Source organism: Ursus americanus, chromosome 21 (assembly GCF_024610735.1).
Source record: "Ursus americanus isolate L20-20 chromosome 21, mUrsAme1.1.p, whole genome shotgun sequence".
Taxonomy (NCBI): Eukaryota; Metazoa; Chordata; class Mammalia; order Carnivora; family Ursidae; genus Ursus; species Ursus americanus.
Window position 1 is genome coordinate 33,768,347 of NC_142147.1, and position 18,827 is coordinate 33,787,173.

The 18,827-nt window shown below is 52.0% G+C and overlaps 1 protein-coding gene across 1 annotated transcript in view; it reads left to right on the plus strand.

Moving 5' to 3' along the window:
* CMIP (c-Maf inducing protein) overlaps positions 1-18,827 on the plus strand; it is a 233,148-nt gene that overhangs the window by 125,494 nt on the left and 88,827 nt on the right. The window contains exon 2 of the mRNA XM_045796073.2: positions 16,305-16,430. Coding sequence (XP_045652029.1) covers positions 16,305-16,430 — 126 coding nt within the window. The remainder of the gene's footprint in view (positions 1-16,304; positions 16,431-18,827) is intronic.

Consider the following 18,827-nt stretch of genomic DNA (forward strand, 5'->3'; position numbering starts at 1 on the left):
GGTTCGTGCAGGTTCCTAGCGTATGTTGGAGTTTCCTTCCTTTTTCTGGCTGAATAATACTCCACATATGTATATATCACATTTTGTGTTTTTGTTCACCCACTGATGGACACTCGGGGTTGCTTCTGCCCCCTGGCAGCTGTGAATCATCCTCCATGAACATTTGTGTACAAATCTGCATCCGAGTCCCTACTTTCACCACTTTGAGGTGTATACCCAGAAGTGGAGTTGCCGGGTCATATAGTAATTCTGTGTTTAGTTTTCTGAGGCACCTCCATACTGTTTTCCACAACGGCTGCAACATTGTCTGCTCCCACCAGCAATGCACAAGGTTCCAGTTTCTCTATACCCTCCACCAACACTTGTTACATTCTGGGTTGTGGTGTTTATTTTGGTAGTGGCCATCCTGATGTGTGTGAGGTGTTGAAAGTATCTGTTTTAAAAGCCGTCCTGTTAGGTGTGTAGCGATCATGTGGTGGTTTTAATTTGTGCTGGGAAGAATGAATTTGTAATGAGTTTGTCTGGATGTCTGCCTTGAATACGGGTTGTTACAGTCTAGGTTGTTGTAGGTGATGCTAGATCGCCCTTGGTGTGATTCCTAATTACTGTGATGGTACTGGTACACGGTAGGTGTTCAGTATATGCCTGTTGAGCTTTATGAAGTTACCGGTGAGAGTGACAGCTGGGTACTGGCTTCCAGAGGAGAGAGCATAAAGACATCCTTGGACCGTGGATGGGATGACCTGCTGCAGCCCCATGCCGGCAGGGATGCCAGGATATGTCTTCCTTTGCAAGAAATGACCTGTTCCCTTCCCAAGTCCTTATGCCAGCATCTGATCACAACCGCAGTCCGACGTCCAGAGGAATAGAAGAGATGGCACAGCCTGAAAGAGCTGCTTGCCGTAACTGCCCTGTGGCCACGCAGGAGCCTTGAAACGACATTATCCCCTAAGTGGCATATGAAAGACCAGCCTTGAAGCTCTGACCAAATATGGCCATGTCCCTGTGCATGTCATTCGTGCATGGCGGCACCTTCTGGAAATAACGAATCGGCACAGACTCAGCATTGTGGGACCTGCACTGGTCTCGGGCAGGCCTGTGCCCACATGTCATTTGCAAGCGTCGTCCGCAGCCACTTTGGTCTTGCAGCGTGTTGATGCCAGCAGCGAGCCGTACATTTCTACTGTGTGCCATTTTTCTTTGTAATTAGAGATTTTTTCCTCAGTTCACTTGTTCATTGTGCTGATGGACACACAGTTCAGGTGGCTTTGGCAGATTTCTGAGTAGGCTCTGGGCTTGTCTGTCCAATGCCCTAGCCTGGTTTCCAGGATAGGAAAGCCTAGTGGTGCCGTACGCTTTGTATCCCCAAGGGCCTCTTCCTTCCCGTTTCTCCTTTCTCCCTGTCTTCCTCCCCCTTCTGCAGACGAGGGGCTGCTCCGAGCCATTCATCAATGCCAGCCTTATTGTTACCATCATTACAGGGCTTCACAGGAATTACGAGAGTTGGGTAAGTCTTGGCTGCACTGCCTCTTTGCGACGTTGCCGCTCCGTGGCTCATTGATTTAGCTGTAAAATGGGAAGAAAACGCTATACGCCGTAGGGTGTTCCTGTGAAGCTTAGCTGGGCTCAGAAAGTCCTGCCCATGTTCAGGCTTCATGAAAACAGCTCCCTCCGTCCCTCAAGTTGTCATGGAGGGTAGACAGTTTCCATCCGTGACGGTACAGGCCTGGCCAGCAGTAGATTGGCATCTGCCCAGGGCTTCCCTGAGCTCAGAGAAGAAGTGTTGAATCCTATGGGAGAGGCACAAGTCTCTGAAGGGCAAGGTGCGTGTCCCGAGGCTGGGCGCTGAGGGAACAATTGCAAGGGCATTCTTGGAGCATAGAGCGTGGGGAGCAATTCTGAAACTTGGGTCCGCTTGCCACTGATGATGCTCAGCCATCCTGGGGTCTAGCTCAGGGGCCTCTGGAAGAAGGCCAGGGGGACTCATGGCAAGCGGACCCTATCTCGGGGAGCCCAGGTGTCCCATGTCAGCTCTGCCCCTCTCAGCTGGGTGACCCTGGAGAATTACCACACCTCTCTGGGCCCATCTCCTGTGCATGTGGGACCAAAACATCATTCTCAGTCTTTTCCTCTCTCCTCCATTCCTCCCTCCCTCCCTCCCTTCTGCTGGTATTTTCTAGAAGACTTGTTGATGTGTCCCCAGCTTTCTTCCCCCTGTCAGAGGTTCTTTGAAGGAGGCTTCAGTCACGCTGACTCATTGTCATTATTTTGGGAACAAGAGCGAGATGTGGGTCGCCCCATGTAGGGTCCTGACGTTTCACTTGGGGGTCATCTCCAGCAGGCTGATGTCCTTAGTGGATATGGGTAGTTCTGGGAGAAAACCCCACGTCTCCTGGCTTCTGGGTCATTTGCTTTCATTTAGGGATAGGTCCAAGGGGTTTCTCCCAAAATACATCCTCCGGGAAATTTCTGAAGAACTTGGCTAATTGATGTGCCCACAGAATTTAGGGGTAGGGCTAAGGCCAGTCCTTAGAGAGGACATTGCTGGAGAACATCTCGGTAAAACCCAGCCCTGGTGGATATGATAAATAGCAAATTCGCCTACTCACCTCCCCATCCACTGAAATCACCTTAGAAAGAAAAAGAGGAAAACATTCCACTCACTTGCACCCACCCATCCACCTAGCCATTCATCCAGTATATATTTACACCCTGGAATGGTTTCGAAGTAGCAATTGGCAAGCTATGGCCCCAGGCCACACCTGGCCCTGGCCTGTTTTTGTTGATAAAGCTTTTTTTTAAGATTTGTATTATTTATTTGAGGGTGGGGGAGAGAGAACGCACAAGCATGGGGAGCTGCAGAGGGAGCAGGAGAAGCAGGCTCCCTGCTCAGCAGGAGCTCGATCTCCCAATGCGGGGCTCGATTCCAGGACCATGAGATCATGACCTGAGCTGAAGGCAGATGTTTAACTGACTGAGCGACCCAGGTGCCCTCAATAAAGTTTTATTGGAATGTAGCCACAATTATTCGTATACTATCTGTGGCTGCCTTCACATCATAACAGCACTGTTGAATTCTTATGGCAGAAACCATGTGACTCACAAAGCCTACAAAATGTACGATATGGCCCTTTACAGAAAATGTTTGCTAACCTTTGGATTAGATCAAAGGGCTAGAGTTGCAGTTCTGACTTCGTTTACAAGTGGGTGCATGACTTTAGAGCAAGTAATTTCTCTTCTCTGGGCCTCGTTTTTCTTAGCTGTATAGTGGGATCCCTGTGGCACCAATCTCACGGGTTGTTCTGAGGAGTCAGTGGGGAAATGTCTGTCAGCAGTTGACCCACATAGGAGGCACATATGGTCCGTGATCAGGACACTTCTCTGGACGTGGACTAATGTGGCACGTTGAAAAGCAGGATCCCTCAGCGCACGGGGAGGTACCAGGGATGACGTGTGCCCAGCTTATGAAGACACAGAGGCAGGTGCCCCTGTTGCCAGGCTGTCCCAGGCCAAAGTTTTGCCCCAGCTGAATTACACCATCAACTAGAGTATGTTCTTAAAGACCTAAAAATTCACTGTCTGATCCCTGCTGGTCTCTTTATATCTGGAACACCAGACGGGTACAGCGAGGCCTGCATGACATTGATGTGTGATCTGAGTTAAATTACTACCAGTATTAAAGAAACTACAGTTGCCATTCCCAGCCTTCCCCTCAGAGCTCTAGAGCTCTGATCTTGAGCAAACGTGCCCTTTCCTCTTGCAAAAGCATCTGTGCCGAGCACGGGGAGCACACTGGACAGGCAGGGGAGCAGGACTGGCCCTTTCTGCCTCCGTAGCTGCAAAGTTGCTGTTTTGCTGCCACTTCCTCTGTGGGCTCTGAGTCTAGTTTTGAGAAGGATGCTGTCTGTCCTGGGGGGCTCAGAAGTCCCATCTGTGGTAGATGTGCTCCACCTTTTGAGAAAAATTGAGCTCTGTCGCTGGCCTGATTCTGTCCTCCAAACTCAGGAATCCTTGTTCTTTCCAAGGCATAACTACCTGTGACAGAGGCTCTATGAAGGAGCTTGTTGTCATGTAAAACTTGCCTGTGATTCCTTGCGAACTGTGCCTCTGGGGCTTTAATACAAGCATTTGACCCTGTGGCCACCCAGGAATCCCACTCCTGGGTATTTACCCAAGTACTTTTGTCTCTGCTCTGCCCACCCCAAATATGTACAAAAGTGTTCACAGCAGCTTTATACACAGTAGCCCAAACTGGAAACAACCAAAGATCCGTAGACGTCCATGGTACATAGGAAGGAACGCTGCTTTGCAATTAAGAAGGAGCCCCAAACGTATGCATCTGCAGCTCGCTGAACGGAAGGAGCCAGACACAGCCTGTCTACTGTGTGATTCCATTTGTAACAAGTTCAAGAACTGACCTACAGTGACAGATGCCAGACAGAGACACCTCCAGGTAGCGCAGACGGGAAAGGCACTGGGGAGCCTGCCAGAGGGCTGGAGGCGCCCTGTTATCTTGACCTGGGTGGTGGTTGTGCAGGGCTGAGCCTGCCCCAGAATACATCCTGCTGAACACGCAAAACCTGTGCACTTCCACATTTAATGCACTTGACTGTTTGTAATGTCTGCCTTAACTTTAAAAAAAAAAAAAAAGAAAGAAAGAGGAGAGAGAGAAAATTCAAGAGTCTGAGAAGGTTGGGCAGTGGAGGGCTGTGCCCTGGTCTGGGTCCCATCTCAGGCCCCCTCAGGAATCCTTGAATCTCCCCACTCATCCCACAACTTCCTGTTCGCAGACCGGGGTCCCCCCACTTGGGGCTCCCTGTACTTTCCATTCTCTCTGCTGGGAGTGCCCGGCACTCCCATCCCCACCTGAAGACCCAGCTCAAAGGTCACTCTGAGAAGCCTTCCCCAGCGTTTCCGCCCCTCCCCCTGTCCTTTGTACCTTACACCTCTCAATTACAGTGCTTATCATGTTGTGTTGTTGTTACCCGTCTACACCTCTCCCCCGCCTCCCATCAGGAGGCCCACTCTGGCACACCCTGGCCATCTTAGGGCTCCCAGGCCAGTGTCCGGCAGAGTGGGCAGGCAACGTGGTACAGAGGATATGGATCTGATCCGGTCAACGATGTGGCCTTTCTGCTGACCAGCTGTGACCTGGGACCACCATTTAGTCGCTCCCAGCCTCCCCTTCTTTCTCTACCTCCCCTCTCGATGGGAGTCCCAGCAGTGCCCCTTTCCCAGGGGCCTTGTGGAGAATAAGCAAGATGGTGCCTGTGACTGCCTGAGGGCCTGGCATCTGGGATTTGCTCGACTTTTGTTGCTCCCTAAAAATATTTCCTGACTTGGTGCGTGGAAATATGCTAACGAGCGGCACAGCCCTCAAGAGTCCTGAGGAGCTCCTCGGATGGCAGAAGTGCCCAGTGGCACGGGAGCACCACGCCCCGGGCACTCCGATTTCCATCCCACAGTGGTGACTGAGGTTGGAGAGTCCGAACATGGAAATATCAGTTCTTCCTCTGTCATTAAACCTCTTGAGCCATTTGTCCATAAAAGGGGGCAGCTGCCATGGCTGGACTCATGATTAATGAGCCAGAACATGCCTCCTGACTGTCTCCACGGAGTGCAGTCCGTGGAGAACAGCCTTGGCCTGCCCTGGCTGGCCCTGCCCTCATGGCCCAGCCTCCAGGCACTGCTCTGCCAAGATCTGGGCCACAGGAGAAGGGGTCCCGGCTCTGGTGCCAGGTAGCCCCTCCCGGGCCCCGGGCTTGGTTGAGATGAAGCAAGAGGGAGTGGTGAGTGCGTCTGGGGAAGGCAGTATCTAACAGATGGGGTCCTGCTTGACCTTGGTCTTCCAGAGCTGGCTGATCACCCCTGCACTCAAGGCCGACTCCAAGCCAGAGCACCCCTCTCTGTCGTATCTCTTTGGAGTCATCTGTGGGTAAGGGAGGAACCTGGAGAGGTTTGCACAAAGCCCCTCCTTCCTTCTTGTTGAGGCTTGAAAATAATCACCTTGGTATAATGAGCTCCTGCTTAGTACCTGGCACCGTGTTGGGAGTTTAACTTGCTGAGCTCAAATGGTGAACCCTCACTGCATCGTGCCTCTGCCTGCAGCCCCCTCCTGGCTGCCTTCTGGAGCCGCCCTGTGTAGTTACGCTAGCAAGTTCTCACAGGTGCTGAGCATAGGATGCGCCCTTTGTTACTTTCCACGGCACCCTTAAGATAGGTATACTGTTTCCTTTTTTATTGCAGTGTAATTCATATACCATAAAACTCCCCATAGAGGTCATGTGGAAACTCATGGTTAACTTTTCCCAGGTGGCTGCACCACTCCATGTTCCTGCCAGCATGGCTGAGGGTTCTAATTTCCCTGTATCTTCTCCAACACTTGTGATTCCCTTTTTAAAAATAGCCATCCTAATGGGTGTGAATACTGTCTCACTTTTGCAGGGGAGAGAATGGAGGCTCAGAGAGGCCAAGTGACTCGCCTAAGGCCACACAGCCAGCAAGCGGTAGAGCCTGGATTTGACTCTAAAACTTGTGATTTTTCAAAAAATATTTTATCAAAGCATAACATACATGCAGAGAAGTGTACGTATTGTGCCCTGCTGGGTGCATTCTAACAGTGTGCTGCCACCACCCCGAATTAAGACCTGGAACAGTACAGAAACCGCCTCTGGCGCCTTTCTAGCACTGTCCCCATTTGGAGGTAACCAGTAGTATAGCAGCTCATCCCAGTTTTCCCAGAATGTTCCTGGTTTTAGTGCTGATCATCCAGTGTCGCAAGAAACCCCCTCAGGCTCAGGCAAACCAGACAGCTGGTCACCCCCAGTAACCAGTGCGCTGACCTCTCACAGCATGCGGGGGATTTTGCCGACTTCTGGACTTGAGATAAATGCAAGTATGCACTCTGTGCTTCTGTGTCTAGTTTCTTTTTCCTCAACGTTAGGTTCATATAATTCATTTGCGTGTCTGTGTAGCCGTAGATCATTCTTTCTCGTTCCGTAGTGTTTCACGGGGTGAATACACCACACTTTCTTCATCCATTCTTCCGTTGATGGACATTTGGGTAGTTTCCAGTCTGTTCCGGTCCGGGGCTGCAGAGCGCTTAGGCAACATGTGTGTACAGGTCTTCGTGGAAACATATGCCCACATTTGTTCGTAGGAACGGGACAGCTGGTTGCAGGGGATACGTGTGTCCAGTTCTTGCAGATACGAATGCACAGTTTTCCAAAGTGGAAGGAGCATTCTAGCTGCTCTGTCTGTATGCCAACGCTTGTCACTGTCTTTCCCATCTGAGCTGTTCTGCTGGAGGATGGTGTGGTGGTGTCACCCTGCGGTCATCCCCCTGATTTTTAACTCACTAGCTGTTATAGACAAAGGCCAGGACATGTGCCCAAGGTCTCGGTTCTCCTTCCACCTCTGTCCTAAATAGCTGTGTGTGGTTGGTCAAGGCTCAGAACCTCCATCTGGTCTGTCTCGGGGGTGATGGTAATATCTGCCTCCCAGGAGGGCTGGAGGTGGAAAGGGCCATACAGAGGTGGGAAGTGGGCACGGGGAGCATGCGGGGTTGCTCCCAGCCTGCAAGGTCCTGACACTAGGGCAGAGGGAGGGATGTCTGCCACCCATGCCTGCTGCCAGCCACTCGGGGCTTCAGTGCGAGCCAGGGCTGGTCCCTCCATCCGCGTTCCCTTCTAGACTCCCTTGGTCAGTTGCGCAGCTGTCAAAGTTGCCCAGGGGCACAGGTGAACAGTGCCATGCCCTGAGAACACAAATTTCTGTCCATGAGCATCCCCCATTTTCCTGGGTAATCTGACTCCTCCCTGTCTCCAAAGCTCCATGATTGTAGGGCCGTGTCCCTTGCCTTCACTGCTGTGTCCCCAGACGCTGGTCTTGGGTTGTACATGTGAGGGGTCCGTGTGTTGAATGACCTCATGAATTCAGTCCCGAGGGGACCGTTGCCCTATCCACATTCCTTGTGCTCAGTGGCCCACAGGAGGCTACTGCACCAGACCGTGCAGACACAGAGCATCTCTGTCGTCACAGAAGGTTCTGTCGGACAGGGCTGTGCTAGAGTTGCTTAGGCTGTGCAGAACTTGATTATTAAGTTCCCTACAACCAAGGAAAGAAGACTAAACCAAATACCATAAAACACAAGAAGGGTGTATTTTTCTCATGAGAGACTTTCTTGTTCAAATCCAAGTTACTCTTTCTTTACACATAGTTCTAACAAGTTTGGTGTTCTGGCTTCACAGGCTGCAGCAGAAGAGCAGTAATCTTGTGAGGTAGGGTGTAGGGGAAGGTCCATTGGCAGCAATAAGAAGTAGCCATTTGGCATTGGGAGAAAGGTTGGAGAAGCCGTTCAAACAGACACAGCATCTCCAGGTCAGGGGCCAGTAAGGGGAGCGGCAGACAGCTGTGTGCCCGAGAGCATCGCTGGGCTGCAGCACGGCTCACCAGTGGGTGGCGGCAGTACCGGTGGCCCTGGGGCAACCAGAAAAGCTGAAATTATGTTGGGTATCTTTGGTTTATGGAAACAAGGGGAGGGGAGTGTGAAAGGCATTTGAGGAGATTTGCTCCGGGACTGGGGCCCAGACTGACCCATGTAGCAGCAAATTGTTACCGCCGCTTTGCTTCTGCGGTACAACTTTCCCTTTGTGGGATTAAAGGGAACATCAAAATATTTTGACAGGCCTTTCCCAGATGAGCCCGTGTGGGTTTCTGCCCTCGAGGCCGGGGGGAGCCGTAGGTGGCCTGGGGACCTGCGGGGCTGGGTGGCAGGAGGCAGGCAGATTCCAGGACCCCGGCCGTGCCAGGTTCTGGTCCTGGCACCCTCACGTTCTGGCTCCTCTGTGCGTAGCGCACGTTTGCCGTGTGCGTGCCCACAGGTACACACGCCGGGGTTTGGATCCGGCTGGACGAGTTGGCAGAACCTGAGACCGAGGTCACAGTCCTGGCAGTTGTGAGATGGAATCCTGGGTCTGTGACACGTCCTCCCCTCTCGGCACCTCAGTTGTGTCTGTAGCGTGTGGATCGACAGGGATAAATCCAGCCCCTTGCCGGTGTGTGCGGTGTGGTAATATGAGATCATACCTATGAAGTCCTCAGCATGGTGCTGGCCACACAGGCACGGCTCCAGAAATGTTGACCAGGGGCACTTGTGTCTGTCTGTGTGGGAGGAGCTTCACGAGACTTGTGTTTGCAGAGCCTGTGTCCTTCCTCGTCACTGAAAAACCGTGTCACAGACTCTTCACCATACCCCAAAGGTGGAAACCACCCAAAGGTCCTTCAGCTGATGAATGACTAAACCAAATGTGGCAGATCTATTCAGTGGAACACTACTCAGCTATAAAAAGGGGCGAAGTACTGATAGATGGTTCCGTGTGGAGGAACCCCCGAAACATGACACGAAAAGAGCCAGGGAGAAAGGCTACGTGCTGTATAATTCTGTAGAGGTGAAATGTCCACACAGGCAAATCTGTGGTCAGCAGCCCTGTGGGGGAGAGGTGATAGGGAGTGACCACTTCACGGGGATGAGGTCACCTTGTGGAGCGCTGAAAATGTCTTAGAACTAAATTGAGGTGAAGTTGCACAACATTGTGAGTGCGCGAAATGTCACTGAGTTGTACGTCTGAAAATGGCCGGCGTTTCACTGTGTATCACGTGCATTTCATCTCCGTTTTCTAACAGGCAGCAGGGGAAGGTGAGTGGGGACCCTCTCCTCCAGTCGGAGCCCTTCTGTGGTACCACCACGGAGGGAGTGGTGCCATTGTTATGATTATTGTCCTTGTTGACTATCCAGAAGGGCTGGAAGGGACTTCCCTGACCTCTGACCTGCTGTCTCTCTTTTGAGGCCAGGCTGTGTGTGGAGGGGGCGAGTGGCAGGAATGAACCCTTCTTCATTGCAGGTGGGTGGTGCCCCGTGGAGTCGGACTGTGCAGAACAGGTCCCCCGACACGGTGACTCCAGCAGCTTCCACGCAGGCAGAGAGGGGACCTGTCTGTGTCGTGGCTCACCCGGCAGGGTACCGGGGAGGCACCTACCCCCACCCCGTGACAAACAGCCTGCTGTTCTCAGAAGCCCAGGTTCCCAGGGGGGCAAGGTTCCCCAGCCTCCCATGTCCACTGGTCTGGGGAGTGAGCTCATGGAGGGTGTTTCCAGACCAGCTTCTCCTCTTGGGGTCCGGGAGCGTCTTCCCTGCTCCCCTTCCCGGGAGTGGTGCCGGGCACCTTCCCAACTTGTACCTTGAGTCAGCCTGGAGCCTTATCTTGGGGGTCACAGACATCATGATTCACATTGGCTTTTAGAGAAATCCCCATGGAAACCAGTAGGCAGGTTTGGGTGGGAGGGAGCTGGCTCCCTGGAAAGCAGGGGGATGTGAAGCCTGGGGGCCTCCAAGGGGGGGTGCTGCCTTTGGTCACCCTACTCCCTGCCCGTTCTGACATGGGAAGTCTGACAAGGTGCCCGGTTTGGAATGGCAGCTCTGAGGGCCTTTAGGGGTCCCTTGGGGGCCTGATGAAGCCCCTCCAGGCTCTGCTGTCTTGAGTCTAGGCATTGAGGGGACACCAGAGAAGAAGCTCATCTCAGAAACAGAAGCAGAAGTAGTGTGTTCTCTTCCTGGTCTGGTAGAGACCCAAGACCCCCCCAGACTAGCCCCTCATCAATCCTCAGAGCAAAAGGACAAAGGCACCCCGACCTGTTCCTCACCTGCCATTGGGAAAGTAGCATCCCTAGGAGCCCATACCCTGGCTTGCAGACTCCTGGGACCCGGCCCCGGGCGCTACAGTCACCTCATGGGCAGTTGGTGGCCAGGGTGGTCCCTCTGAACTTACCTGGGCCGGAGCATGGCTTCTAGCAGGACCCAGCCAGACTTGGGGCCCAGGATGAAGCCCCCCCCCCCCCAGCCTTAGCCAGGGCTCCCCAGGTCTCTTAATATCTCTTTAATGAGAGCAATTTGGCAATGACGTAAAATATGCTCCTGCCCTTTGTCCCAGTAATTCCATTTCTGGGAATCTGGCCTAAGGAAATAATCCTAAATATAGGGTAGAAAAACATGTTTCACAAGGATGTTCATTGTGGAGTTGTTTATAGTAGCGTAAAATGAAACAACCACACTGTCCATGGTCGGGGAGGGGAGCCGTGATAAAATAAAGAGCAGCCAAATGTTTTATAGCCACTAAATGATAGTTCTGGAAATTATTGTCCAGAATATAGGAGGCACGTGTGATGTAACATTATAATAAAAAAAAAGAAAGAAAGAAAAAGGCAAGTTACAAAATCAATATGTACCGTATGACTCAGGCTCTGTAAAAAAAAGTCATGTATAAAAAATCCTCAGGAAGGTGATATACCAAAGTGCTAATGAGTGGTCTTGACGTGATTTTATCTGAAAGGTTGCCTCCCGTTCATCGTCTTCCAGATTATCTATAATATTGACGCATTGCCTTCCTTAGTCAGGTTTGAGTTATGATTTACATTCAGGAAAATTCACCCTTTGAGCATGCAGATTTGTGAGTCTTGACAAAGGTATACAGTCAAGTAGCTACCACCGTGATGGGGATGCAGAACATTTCCATCACCCCAGAAAGTTCCCCATGCCTGTTGGTAACGGTCCCCTCCTGCTCCCCAGCCGCTGGTGACCGCTGGTCTGAGTTCAGGCCCTGTAGCTGTGCTCATCCTGGAATGTCACGTGGGCGGGAATCATGCAGTGTGCCTCGCCTTGCTTCTACGTGTAGAAATAACCGTCTCTGAAATGTACCTCGCAGAGCTGGATTTCCTAGCTTCCCTCCAGTGGAGGAGCGTTTCATTTTTCCTTTTCATCTGACTCAGCCTTTACCCCACGGAGGAATCTCGTCCGCTGTCGCTCTGATCATCATGTTCAGAGTACCAGGGAATTATCAGTTATCTGTGAAACCGTCCCAGCCGGGTGAAAGTACCGAGGACGAAGGAGTCCGTGGGCAGCACTGGCTCACACCTGAATCCAAAGAGCAGCATTCGGCGGCTTTCAGTCCCGATCCGTCCCCTCTCCCTTGCAAGCCTCCTGGACTCCCGTCTAGGCTCTGTCCGGGAAGACGACCCTGGTAACAACGTGGCAGCAGTTATTTCTCTTAATGAACATTTTATTTTAGGACAGTGTGAGGACGTACAGAAAAGTGACAGAGTTTCCATGTACCCCAAACCCGCTACCCTGGTGGTTAGCATCTCACAGAAACATGATACCTTTGTCACAACCAGAGAACCAACATTGAGAGGCTGTTATTAAAGCCCATGCTTTCTTCAGTTTCCTTTGTTTTTAGCTAATGTCTTTTCTGTGTCCTGGGACCCCACTGGGGATCCCACAGTGCATGGGTGGTCGGTCTCTGTAGATACAGGCCTCTCATAGTGGGGACAGTCGCTCAGACTTTCCTGGGTTTTGATGGGTATCGGTCAGGTGTTTTGAGGAACATCCCTCAGTTGGAGTTTATCTGATGTTTTTCTCACAGTTACACTAGAATTATGGGTCTGGGGGAGGAGGACCCCAGAGGTAAAGTTTATGGTTTCTCACAGTACTTCCTTTTATTGAGCGTTTTGGAATGTTCCAGGTGCTGTGCTAAGCCCTTGACAGACTGGATCTCCTTTAAGGCTTCTTCGAATAATCCTGTCTATTAAATTTTCATTTTACTATTGGATGAAATAGGTTCAGAAAGGTACAGTAACTTGCATAACGTCACACAGTAAGAGGCTCAAACACAGGTCCTGTCAATTCTACAAATTTTGCTTTTACCCCATATTGCTTCCAACAGTGGGAAAGCAGTACATCTGCTATTAAAAACCAGTACGTATTTATTTATACCCAACCTTTCCCCAAAAAGCCTGTGTTGCAACTTCTAATCAAGGCCACATTGAGGGAGCTGAAGCAGGGTCGTGAGAAAGGCAGACACAGGCTGTGAGCAAGCCCCGCCTCCTGGAAATAGCACATGTCAGGAGCCGTCATCTCCTGGAGTGAGCCGCCACGGGCTTGGTGCGGCACCACAGTGCAGAGCCTCGTCCCGTCTCCGGGGTCCTGAGGAGGCTGGTAGGAAGCAGAAGCCTCGAGGCCTCAAGGTGTGCTTCTAGAGAAAGCCTGGCCATTTGCTTGGTCTGAATAATCAAATACTAACAATTTTCGGAATGGGCCTTTCTTTCTTTATATGGTGTGGTGTGGTCTGGCAGTTTCCACATGGGCTGGTGGCCACGTCGTAGCCCATGTTTTCTGACCTCTGGGTGTATGGAGGGGTCAGTGGGCTGGACTTTGGAGGCCGATCGGATCTTGAAGAGGGAGAGAGGTGGGTGAGGGCCATGCAGAAAGGTGTTTGGCACATCAGGTACCCAGGTACCATTGCTTCTTAAAGGAGATTTTTTTTTTAATTTATTAATTAATTTTTAATTTTTAAATTTAATTTTTTTAAAGATTTTATTTATTTATTTGACAGAGAGACAGCCAGTGAGAGAGGGAACACAAGCAGGGGGAGTGGGAGAGGAAGAAGCAGGCTCCTAGCGGAGGAACGCCAGATCACGCCCTGAGCCGAAGGCAGACGCTTAATGACTGCACCACCCAGACGCCCCTAAATTTAATTTTTAAAAGAATCACAAAAACCATCTTCCCAAGGATGTTATGTGTAGTGATTATAAGTAGTACATGGATGAACACTTTTCCATTTAGGAAAATATTCCTTCATTTATTGAGAAAATAACGATCAGCTTCTAAATGCCAGGGTCTGTTTGGGCACTTGGAACAGAACAGGTGGAAATTCTTGGTCCTGTGGTGTTGGAACACTAGCAGGGGAGACAGACAGTCAGTGGCACATGACAAATATTTGAACGTGGGTTCAGAAAATAAATGTGTAACCCATCCTCCAGACCCCTGGTTTCACCGAAATTCTCAGGACAAGATGTGCTGTGGGAGCTGAGTCACAGGCAGCAGAATGTGGAGAACGTAATAGTGCACGGGCTGCCGGCATAGGGTGAAGGGTGAGGGGAGCCCACACATTTGCCTCTGGGAGGTACTGGTGTAACCGTCTTGGTCAGACACAGCGGCTACGGGGATTGGTGCCGGTGAGAAGGGCGGGATGAACTTGGCTGCCGCCCCATCCCTGCCCCCCCACCACCCCCGGGTCCCAGCAGCGTTGTTGCACCGCCCGGACTATTCAGGAGCTTCCAGGCTGTTCCTTCTTCTGCCCCCTCCTCCTGAGGCTATTTCCCCTGCAGCACTGCTCCAGGAGCCCTGGCAGGGCCCACGGGTCCCTCTGGGAGTGGCTGCCCCTCTCTCCAAGGCATTTCTTACCTGAGCCTTCCTCCCTTTGGCCTTCTGCTCCTCCCCGAACATGCCCAGCAGGTTCCCACCCCTGGGCCTTGGCACAGGCAGGGACTCCGGGACGGACGTTGCCTCCACCTCTCCGGGCGTCGCAGCTCTTAGCCCCGTGAGCTCCTACTTGGAATCTTGGTGCAGCGCTTGCTGTTTATTTGCCTATTTTGTTTGTTTGTTGTCTCTTTGCACGACTGGGCTCCCGTCTTCTCCACTGCTGTATCCCCAGCATCTGGCATGTGGGCCTGTGACGTAATAGGCGCCTAATAAATACATAAAATGAATGAATGAGTGAATGAACAAATTGATTAATCAATCTCTCTTACTTCCTGAGCCTGTGGCCGATCGTATCAGGAAAATTTGAGGCACCTCATGCCCTCGACCCTCTCCACCTCCACCATCACCACCTCTGTATCTCAACTTTGGCAGACGGAAATGGACATTTAAAACCTCACGGAGGTCCAAAACCTGACACTAAAATGGTCTTGTCAGGCCATGGATTGTAGATGGCACCCCCTCTTGCTTGCAGCTCAGCGGAGTGGCTGGGGTGCTGATCCCTGAGTCATCAGCTCAGTTCAGCCCTGGCCAGCCCCCTTCCCAGCTGGCCGACCACGGGCAAGTCACTGGACGTCTCAGCTCCCCCATCTGTGCAGTGGGATGGCCCTGGTGCCTGCTCCGTGGAACCGTTGTGTGGAGGGAAGGAGAGAGCGCTTGCCACCTACCTACGGAGTGCTTGGCGCCTGTCAGGGCTTGGGAGACGTTAGCTGTTAGATTCTGCCTTTTCGGCTATGTTACACTTGCCTCTGAATTCTGGTCGAGTGTGGCTTCCTGGGGTCAGAGTGACAAGGACCCTGCTGGGACCTGGTGACCAGTACATTCCCCGGGCTCCTGCTGCCTTCTCTCCAGGACAGGGGAGCTCACTCAGCAATGAGTGGCTATGAATTTTCTCTCTCCCCACCCTCACCCCAGCATTGACCAATGATAGCTATTACTGTTCTTTCTTTCCACACAAATTGTTGAGCCCTCACCACATGCCAGGCACTGGGGAGAGAGGGCAAGGACCAGGACAGACATGGGCCTGACCTCCCCATGCTGCAGCCTGGCAAGGAGGCAGACATCAGCAGATGACACATAATATAAGTCCATAATAATTAAATACGGTGTGGGGAGTACCGAGGGTCCAGGGAGGGATGTGACCAGGTGGGTCATAGGGTCTGGAGGGTAGCAGGGTCCCCCAAAGTCCCTGTGGAGCTGAGGCCTGGACAGTAGAAGAAGAGAGGCCAGATATCAGGCCACAACCTTTCTAGGACAAGGGGCAGGTTGAATTTGCAATGCCATCGGCAGGTAGACTGTTAGGGTGTGCGGATGAAGAAAAGAAAGCAGGTGGGGCTCGAGGAAGGAGCAGGACCAGACCTGTGGGCCTGGTGAGGGTGGACAGGAGTGTGGGTTTCGTGCTTGCGCCACTGGGAGCTGTGGAAGGACACTGAGCAGGGAAAAGGGGATTGAGTGTGCCGATGCGGAATGTGGCCCTGGGTGCTCGATGGGGAGCGCACATCTGTGGAGGGAGACAAGACAGGGAAACCAGTGGGGGTCTGTGACTGCTTTCTGGGCAGGAGAAGGTGGTGGCTTGGCCACAGTGAGGGCCGGAGAGATCCAGACTCTGCTCTGTGCTGGGCCCCACGGATGCCTAGAGGAACAATGCACAGGCTTTGCCCTCAAGGTGCCCCCAGTCTGGTCCTGACTCTGCACCCCCGAACATGTGGGCAGGTTTCCACCATGACCCGTTTCCACCAGCTGGGCTGCTGCCAGCCAGGAAAGATGGAATTCCTTTGGTTCCCAGAGTTGCCCAGTGTCTGTACCAGTCTGCTTGTTGCCAGGGTGGGGATGTTTTCCGGAACTTTCTTGTGAGGCATGGATATTGTGCCTGATCTTGTAACCAATGTGTGTCCTTTTTTTTCTCTTTTTTCTTTTTTTTTTTTTGCTGCAGCCAACTGGGTACATGGAAAACTCAGTCTCCTACAGCGCTATTGAAGACGTTCAGCTGCTGTCCTGGGAGAACGCCCCGAAGTACTGTTTACAGCTCACAATTCCTGGGGGAACGGTCTTACTGCAGGTAGGAGAAACAAACATGAACAAGCAGTTTCTTCTGCCCTGCCCCCCATGCCCTTACCCTCCTCTTTTCCCTCAGAGGAAGGCAGCTAACCAATCACCAGGAGGAAAGGCGGTTTAGCTTAGGGTGCTCTTTTCTCCAACGTAAGAAAGGTAAGGACTGCAGCCCTCTGAGGGAAAGGAAGAGGGAATGTGCCCCAGCTGAGCTCCCACTGCATGTCTGCTGCAGCCCCGGAGCTTTCTATCTTAGGGTTCTTTTTCTCATAACAAACCTGAGAAAATAGGAATTCTGATCTCCATTTTACAGATGAGGAAACTGAGGCACAAAGCCCTGTTGTTAGGCCTTAAAAGGCTATAGAAAAGCAAGTAAGCAATGGATGCCACCTTTTGCTGTACTTCAAGTGAGGAGGAGGTTCTTGTTGGTCTAAGTCCTGAGACTCTGACGGAAATATGAGCTGTCTCCTTGGGAAAGGGTGCTGTTGGTTGGAAATGATGCACATGTTCAAACTCTCTGAAGCAGAAAGATAATTTGATGCTGTAACTGTCTTAAGGTAATTGGGAAGTCTAAGAGAGGCCTTCAGGCATAGCTTGATCCAGGAGTCAAGTGATACTAATATTCAGTGCCTCTCTGTCTCTCCATCTCCTGGCTCTGCTTCTGTTTGTTGGCTTCATTGTCAGGGAAATTCTCTCCATACATGGGAAAGATGGACATCTGTCCTTTCGAAAATGTGAGAGCCCACTTTCCTTCTAGTATCTTCCTATAAAATCTCATAGAAGATTCTAATTGGTCTGCTGTAGTTCCAGACATCCCAGGGAATGCCCTACCCTACGTTACATACCCACCCTTGACCGTAGGCAGTTGTGTACTCTGATAGTCCTACTAAGACCTTATGGCTGGGGAGAGGTGGGTTCACCAAGAAAGGAATTGTGGCAGAAAAAATTGCTGTAGTACATACGTGTGACATGTTCTTTATCATTGAGGCAGAGCCATCCCAATTTCCAGCAGGGACCCCAAGTCAGAGACTCCTCATTAGAGAGAATGCACACTCTCTGTTGGGAGAACAGGCCTTCCCTGTAGAAAAAGTTTCTTTCTAACTGTCACTCCAGGGAAATCTGCCCTGAGCCCAAAGAGATGCTTCCCTAAAACATGTTTTCGAAGTGGCCACTAGATTGTGTAACAGCATTCAAGCCAAGAGGCACACAGTTCAGCCTCTGAGGAATGCAGGGCTCAACAAGCTGACTGTAACAGCTGATTCTTTAGAAAACTCCTGTTCTCTACTGTCATCTTTTGGAGAACACCAAAACCGTGCCTGCCTGTGTGTTTTCTTCCTGACTCTGGCACCCTCCACACCGGCCATCTTTCTTTCTTTCACGTGCTCTCATCTCTTCCCTCCTCGCCTCCAGCCAGCAGAGTTCACCTGTCTGTCCTCTGGCCCCTGTGGGCTGGGGTCTGAGCAGCAGTGGAAGATTCAGGGGGGCAATAATGGGGTTTTGTGGAGAAGTTGAGCCGGTCTGTCCCCTGTGGTGGGGAGGAAGGCAAATAAGCCCCTCAGCCCCATCCTTGAAGAGGGATAGCTCTGGGGAGCAGAGCTATAAACACGGGGCTGCAGAAACAGCGGCTAAAATAGAGGCATATCCCGGAGGAGTAGGAGCCCGGAGCAGGGAGTGACTCACTCAGCCTAGGGGTTCCAGAGAAGCCTCCCCAGGGACGGTGACATTACAGCTGGGTGTAGAGGGGTGAGTAGGAGTGTGCCAGGATGGGGGGCACATACTCCGGGCAGAGGGAAGACGGGTGCAAAACATGAATGTAGGAGGGGGGGAGGCAGATTCAGGGCCCCGTGGATGTGTCCAGAGCTGTTAGGTCACAGCCAGATTGTACGGGTCTTGTTGGCTGAGTGAAGAAGCCAAGCCTGTATCCTGAGGGCCGTAGGGAGCCATTGAAAGCTCTTAAGTGGTAAAGGGGACAAAGGAGGGAGCCGTCTAGTTGCAGGGCAGAGAGGGCTGAATATGGGAGTGTCAGAGGGAGGCGGGGGTGGGGGGAAACCTTGAAATAGTCCAGCTGGAGGAGGGAGGGCCCTGAGCCCCCATCTCTTTGAGTGTGTAGCGGTTGTTGCTTCGTCAGCAGGAGGGCCTCATTGCTTCTGGGACCAGAGGGGGCAGCGTACCCCCAAGGAAGACCGAACAGCAGTGAGGCTGGGAGGGATGTGGGTTGCTGGGCAGTGGAATGTCCCTTTAACCCAGGCCGTGGGGACCGAACAGCAGTGAGGCTGGGAGGGATGTGAGTTGCTGGGCAGTGGAATGTCCCTTTAACCCAGGCCGTGGCTGCGGGCCGGCTGTGATGACTCGCCTGGCTGGGGCTGCATCCGGCGGTGGCCTCACGGCAGAGCTCCCCCTGCCGAGC